The sequence below is a fragment of the Etheostoma spectabile genome, chromosome 15 (assembly GCF_008692095.1).
Source record: "Etheostoma spectabile isolate EspeVRDwgs_2016 chromosome 15, UIUC_Espe_1.0, whole genome shotgun sequence".
NCBI classification, from domain to species: Eukaryota; Metazoa; Chordata; class Actinopteri; order Perciformes; family Percidae; genus Etheostoma; species Etheostoma spectabile.
This window is the reverse complement of record NC_045747.1, coordinates 1488046-1494406: the sequence shown is the minus strand read 5'-3', so window position 1 is coordinate 1494406 and position 6361 is coordinate 1488046. Positions and strand designations below refer to the sequence as shown.

Below are 6361 nucleotides of genomic sequence, written 5' to 3'. Positions count from 1 at the left end.
TATATAAATACATTTTGATTGATTGATTTGATTTTTATTTGCTGTATAACAAGGCAGAGATTAGTTTCTAAACGTATGTTTGAATGAGGGGCTGTAGCATACTACAGTGCACACTTTGATAAAAGTGTGTTTACCTCTGGTTGGACTCAATGCAGCAATATGGAAATGATTTTGGTTGCAGACATAAAGCCCCGTAGTGGTGAATTTAGATTTTGATCACTCTCGACCAATTGAGGTTGAATTGTTGGCATTATGCAGTATGCACTAAAAAGTCGTAGTTTTTTAAATGCCTTTGCATTTTAGTCCAATATTAGCCTCTATATGTCATTTATTTATTGATAATATGTTCATGTTGTGGCATAAAGGTTTCTCTGTTTTTGTTAATTTTGGCCAAGTTTGGATTGATACCAATCCTGAGTATCTGACTGGCACACCCCTATCCAAAAGCACAACCAGTTTTATTAATGTTGCTCTGAGTGAGCATTGTTATCAGATTGTTTTATTTTTATAACTGTTTGGATTCACAAGGTGTAAAGTAAAAGTTTTGTGATTAATATATTTTTTTAGGTGTTGAAAATTAGCACCAGATCGAAAAATGTATGAACGACGCCCAGCTCTATTTGTAGTTACTCTCTATTTACTATCATGTGTTTTATGTCCTCTTTTTCAGAATGCAGAGTCTGTGGAGGTCGACAGTATCCCTTTACCAGATATGCCTCACGCCCCCTCCAACATCCACATCCAGGACATCCCCCTCCCAGGAGCTCAGCCTCCCTCCATCCTGAAGAAGAACACAACTTTTGGGTAGGCATGGACCAGTGTCGCTTAGAGATTGTTGTGGATAAACTAAGGACATGATGTAACTGAGTAGAATTGTGCCACTGAGGTCTTTTTTTTTGAGAGAATTCTGTTTTTATGCATCTCTCAGTAAGGGACCTCTTTTGGCACCTTCTGGACCAGTTTTACCGACAGTGCCAGCTGTGCCACGTTTACCTCCAGGGAAGAAGCCCCCTGGCCCCCCACCTGGGCCCCCCCCTCCACAGGTCCTGGCACTGTACGGCATTCCTGCTCGTCGAGCTTACAGCATGGACACAGGTAACGCACAAACCTTTAATAACTAAATTTTTGAATGCTTCATTTCCTTTTACTAATAATAAGACTTAGCTTTTATAATTGTGATGCAAGTGGTTGCTCTTACTCTTTTTCTTCCAACCTGAACAGAGCCTTCCGTTCCTGGCTTAGAAAAGGAGTCTGCGATGAAGTTGGGAAGAGATCGAGATAGCGGCAGTGACAGCGACAGAGATCGGGATGATCTGGACGATGACGAAAGCGACTCTGAGGAGGACAGCGAAGAAGAAAGAGATGAAGGGGGAGACGGGGACCAGAGAATGAGTGTGGACAGGCAGGATGATGAGAGGGAAAGGGAGGAGGAGAGAGACCGAAATGAAAGAAATGCTGGTGAGTGTTTCAGAGGTGTGCTTCAACATATTTTTGTTATACACTTTCAGATTAAAAGGGTTCATTTAATAGTCTTTATGTACTGGTTTCTGTTCTCCTGTATTGTATTGACTATGTTATAGTTTTAGGTCGAATTAAGTGAAATTGCACTAACAATTTCCCAAACAATCAGTTGGAATCAGGGATATCACAGAGAATGGTTTAGTTATCTTGCAAAAGCACTAAAGATTATACATCTTCTGGGAGGAAACAGAGTGATTTTTTTTTTTTTTAGATGTGTTTACAACTATCCATGAAAAATCATACAGTTTAGAATTTGTGTTCTACCACTGATATATTATTTTGATGAATGTTTTGATGTCCCACTACTTCAGGTCGCAGTGTACGTTTTGCAGACATGCCTCCTGAGGCACCCCGCGACGGAAAGAGGAAGAAAAAGAGGGTGGTGAAGAAGACCAAGGCCATTACCCCTCTGCAGGCCATGATGTTAAGGATGGCAGGTACTGTAGTTTACCACTGTCTTTGCTTCATACCTGCTAAGCTAGTGCATCCTAATTTCTATTTCTAATGACATGCTACGGTACTTCTTTTTTTTGTCTTCAGGTCAATCCATTCCTGAAGACGAGGGAGAAGAAGAGGTAGAGGAGGAATACACAGATGAATCAGACAGCTCAGACATCGAGGACAGGGGACCACCAGGGGAAAACCAGCCCCACCTGATGGCTAATCAGCGTCTACCCCCTCCTGCTGGGCCAGGGGGACAGCAAGGGCCTCCACACTTGCAAGGTCCACCGATGACTGGGCCCCCACCACTGGGTCCTCCCCCTGCGCCTCCCATGAGACCTCCTGGCCCACCCTCTGGCCCGCCTCCTGGCCCACCACCGGGTTAGTTTACAACATTAATTAGCTGGAATAGTTTGCTCTGAACAAATCCCTGGACCTGTTGTTTTAAATATATGCTGGTTGCACTCATTATCCATGCGTACACAATGCATCATTTAGAGGATATATTCTGTCATCTGCAGGTGCTCCTCCGTTCCTGAGGCCTCCTGGTATGCCTGGAGGCATGAGGGGTCCAATGCCTCGTCTTCTGCCTCCTGGACCTCCGCCAGGTCGGCCCCCAGGCCCCCCACCAGGCCCCCCTCCTGGCCTACCGCCAGGCCCCCCACCACGAGGACCCCCTCCCAGACTTCCACCCCCGGCACCACCAGGTGTGTCTGTCTGTCTGTCTGAACAGGGATGTCAACTATTAACTGCCAAAAACATGTTTTACCGTCTACGCATGTCGGTCTACAGGTTAATTTGGATATAAAGTCACCCTCTGCTAACGGCTTGTAGCATGTTTGTATAATTATTTAAAATGACATTGATGCTCAGCTGCAGTGAAACTCCATCTTAGGGAGTAAAAACAGACTTGGCGTGGACCTCACTGCAATAGCGCATGCATCGTGGTGGCCGAAAAAACAGCCAAAACATTGGCGAATATACTGTTTATCACAATACATCCATGGTTTTTCATGGATGACTTTCTTATAGATCCATGGGGATAGCTGGCTAGTCACTTAGCTAGCTTGTTTATTTCCACCATGTTTTAATGCTACATTGGTTACAGAAAATGAGCCGAACAGCAGACTGGTGAACAGTGGCAGTGCTGGCTCCAGAGACGGATAAGCTAGCTAGCTAACTAGCCAGCTCTGAGTAGCTACCTTTGCTCTCCTACCAGCAACGTAGTCTGTCAGCGGCGGGGGGGGACCATAGGGTTAGCTAGGTAGGGACAGGTTTGGGCAACATGTTTACATTTTTTCAACCGGCCCAACAACCAGCAGCGGCTATGATCGTTACCGTTTAAATCTAAAGCTAAACCAAAATGGTCTTGACTTCTATACAGCATTAAATATATGTTGGGATACTTTGTTTATAACAAATCTATGGAGTGGTGAAGTAGGATTGTTTCATACATTTTTCTTAAAAATGCATCTTGTCTCTTTACAGGTATCCCCCCTCCTCCCCCAAGAGCAGGAGGGCCCCCACGTCCACTAGCCCCACCACTTTCCCTCTTTCCTCCACCTCTCAACTCCAACGTGCTCAGTGCTCCTCCCAACATTGTCCAGCGACAAAAAGGCTCAGGATCCAACCAGGATGGTCCACAGAGCAACATGCCGCCCCCTGCCATGCCCATGTCCATGCGACAGGGTGTCATGCAGATGCCTCCTCCGCCAGGGACAGCTGCCGCCTCCATGGGTGGCAACCCTCCCAGCCACCACCACGCAGCCACCATCGAAAAGCGACCCAACATCACCTCTATCGCTGCAGCTGGAGGTGGCCTGGCAGCAGGCGCTGGCTCTGGTGGGGCCACTATCTCTGCCAAGCCTCAGATTATCAATCCAAAGACGGAGGTCACCCGCTTTGTGCCCACAGCACTGAGGGTGCGAAGGGACAAAGGAGGAGCAATGCCCGGGGCAGCACCTGGGCCGATGGAGAAGGGACGGGGTGGTGTTGGAGGAAGGAGGGGAGATGAAGGCATGGGAGGTGGACAGGTGCAGAAACAACAGTCAGCAGCTTCCTCGATGGGTTTGGTCCACCAAACGCAGATGGGTGCTGTGTCTCAGCCCAACATGAAGACTAAGGACCAGATGTATGAAGCCTTTATGAGGGAGATGGAAGGGCTCCTCTGAGACTCAAGAGGGTATTCGGGGGAGATGTTCAGTGGGCCGCTCTAAACAAAAGGAGTGTATTTGTTTTCTGTGCAGAGTTATATAGGTAGCTGTGTTCAAGACAGTCAACTAGATCAGTTTCTTTTTAGTAAGAAAAGCCTGTTGCACTCAGCACTGGTCTCACCACTTTCATTTTGTATTTGATCTGGATCTTATGTGTTGTCAAAGAGAATGTGAATTTGATGTACGTAAAGATTGGTTGCTATGAACTCACTAAAAAAAGGTTATAACTTCTTTTTTTTTCAGAGACAACCCACATATTTTTTTGTCCCCCGTATGTTATTTTTTCCCTGTAACTGCGTTTTTTTCTCCAGCCAACTATTCGTGATTTGCCATGACCAATAAAAAAAAAAGCATTTTGTATGATTACTGTTTCGTGATCTCCATCTCCTAAACATGTTGGACATCAAAATAAATGTATGGAAAGTCAACCAATGACAATACACATGTCTGAAACTGTTTCACCTGCAGCTAAATAAATACTTTTTACCTCATGTTTGTGTGTGTGATGTAAGACAAGAGACAATTTAAACAACACATGGACAAAATAATCATATCCATAATGTAGCAATTTGTGTCGGGAGGCTTTTTGCCTGGAAAAATATTTTCTAAATTCCACCAGTCTGCAATTTATATTTCAATTTTCTCCTCAAAACCAATATATCATATTTAATTAATATTTAATTTTTGTGTCATATTTTTTGAAGTCAATGTTTTAAGTGTAACGGGCAGCTGTTTCTAACCTTTTCTGTAAGATGTACCCCTGCACCTTTATCAGATGAACTCAAGTATCTTGATTAACAAATCCAAATGTATTCATGTGAATTTATCATTAACTGGATATGAATCAACACTATCCACATGTTTCATACATTTATGTTTTTTAATATAATATTACCGTATTGTAAACACTTTAAGTTAACTAATTCAATGGCATATGTTTTTCTTTTAGTTCTTAGGCGAACGTCAATACTCTTTGCTGTGCATAAACCACAATTCCCGCCAACCATTGCGGCGTATGCTCGAACTCGTTACCGCATCTGCGCATTGCGGAGCTCAGCTGAAGACACGTTGGGGCGAAAACATGGCGGACGACGTTGTGGACAGCGTGAAGCCAAACACAGACGAAACACTCGAAGGTTCGAGTAGCGATAGTGATAACGGTCCATTAAATAGCGGCGAAAACGAGGAGGCAGTGAAGACCTTTAAGGATTTGGTAGGTGAACCTAACAGAGCGAAGACGAGACGTCATTTTAGCAACATAAACAAGCAGCAGCATAGCAGTTTAAGCTAGCTAACCTAACGCTACGCTAGATTCATCTGTATTTTTAAAATATGATATACGCTGACGACGGTGTAACTTGGTAGCAAAACATTATCAGCAACTTACAAAAGTGTCTGTGCCCGGTGTCTTTGTCGTTTCCAGGGTGTTACCGAGGTTCTCTGTGAGGCTTGTGATCAGCTGGGATGGAAGAGCCCAACAAAGATTCAGATAGAAGCTGTTCCAGTAGCCCTGCAAGGTGAGTGACCCCCGACTCTGCGTCTTCTGTGTGTGGTGGAAGAAGCATTCAGATCTTTCATAATAACATAACGATCCTAAGACATGTGGGGAAAAGTACAGCAAAGCACTCTGAAAAGTTATGAAGTAGAATTAGACAGAAAAAAGCAATGGAAATTCTCAAGTAAAGTGCAGTAAGTTGTAGTATAGTAATTCTGTGTACTGGGTTCAATTCCCACTGGGATTCGTCAACCAGTGTGTCCCTGAGCAAGGCACTTAACCCCTAGTTAATCCAGAGGCGTGTGACCTCTGACATATGTAGCAATTGTAAGTGGCTTTGGATAAAATGGTCAGCTAAATGACATTTAAAGTAAAGTACAAATTCCAAGATTCTCGATACCCTATTCGTTTGCATGCTGAAACACAAACAAAAAAAAATCCCGTGAACTTTATCATAAAGCATTTCAATTTTCCAATGCAATTTTTTATTTATCGTACCAAATCATAACCAGTTACATGGAGACACTTTACAGAAAGAGTAGGTCTAGACCACATTCTATAATTTATAAAATATAAAGTCCCAACTGTTCTAGTAATTCCCCCAAAAGCAAGCAGAGTGCAAAAGTGGCGAGGAAAACTCCCTTTTAGGAAGAAACCTCGGGCAGACCCAGGTTCTTGGTAGGCGGTGTCT

At 43.9% G+C, this 6361-nt stretch overlaps 2 protein-coding genes across 2 annotated transcripts in view; both read left to right on the top strand.

Annotated features, from left to right (window-relative positions):
- Window positions 1–4666, top strand: part of wbp11 (WW domain binding protein 11) — a 7275-nt gene extending 2609 nt beyond the window's left edge. The window contains exons 6-12 of the mRNA XM_032538297.1: window positions 671–804; window positions 929–1095; window positions 1222–1458; window positions 1833–1958; window positions 2062–2343; window positions 2484–2669; window positions 3451–4666. Of these exons, the coding sequence (XP_032394188.1) occupies window positions 671–804; window positions 929–1095; window positions 1222–1458; window positions 1833–1958; window positions 2062–2343; window positions 2484–2669; window positions 3451–4133 (1815 nt within the window). The 3' untranslated portion in view covers window positions 4134–4666. The remainder of the gene's footprint in view (window positions 1–670; window positions 805–928; window positions 1096–1221; window positions 1459–1832; window positions 1959–2061; window positions 2344–2483; window positions 2670–3450) is intronic.
- A 499-nt stretch (window positions 4667–5165) lies between these two features.
- Window positions 5166–6361, top strand: part of ddx47 (DEAD (Asp-Glu-Ala-Asp) box polypeptide 47) — an 8305-nt gene continuing 7109 nt past the window's right edge. Inside the window, exons 1-2 of the mRNA XM_032538302.1 lie at window positions 5166–5388; window positions 5599–5692. Of these exons, the coding sequence (XP_032394193.1) occupies window positions 5191–5388; window positions 5599–5692 (292 nt within the window). The 5' untranslated portion in view covers window positions 5166–5190. The remainder of the gene's footprint in view (window positions 5389–5598; window positions 5693–6361) is intronic.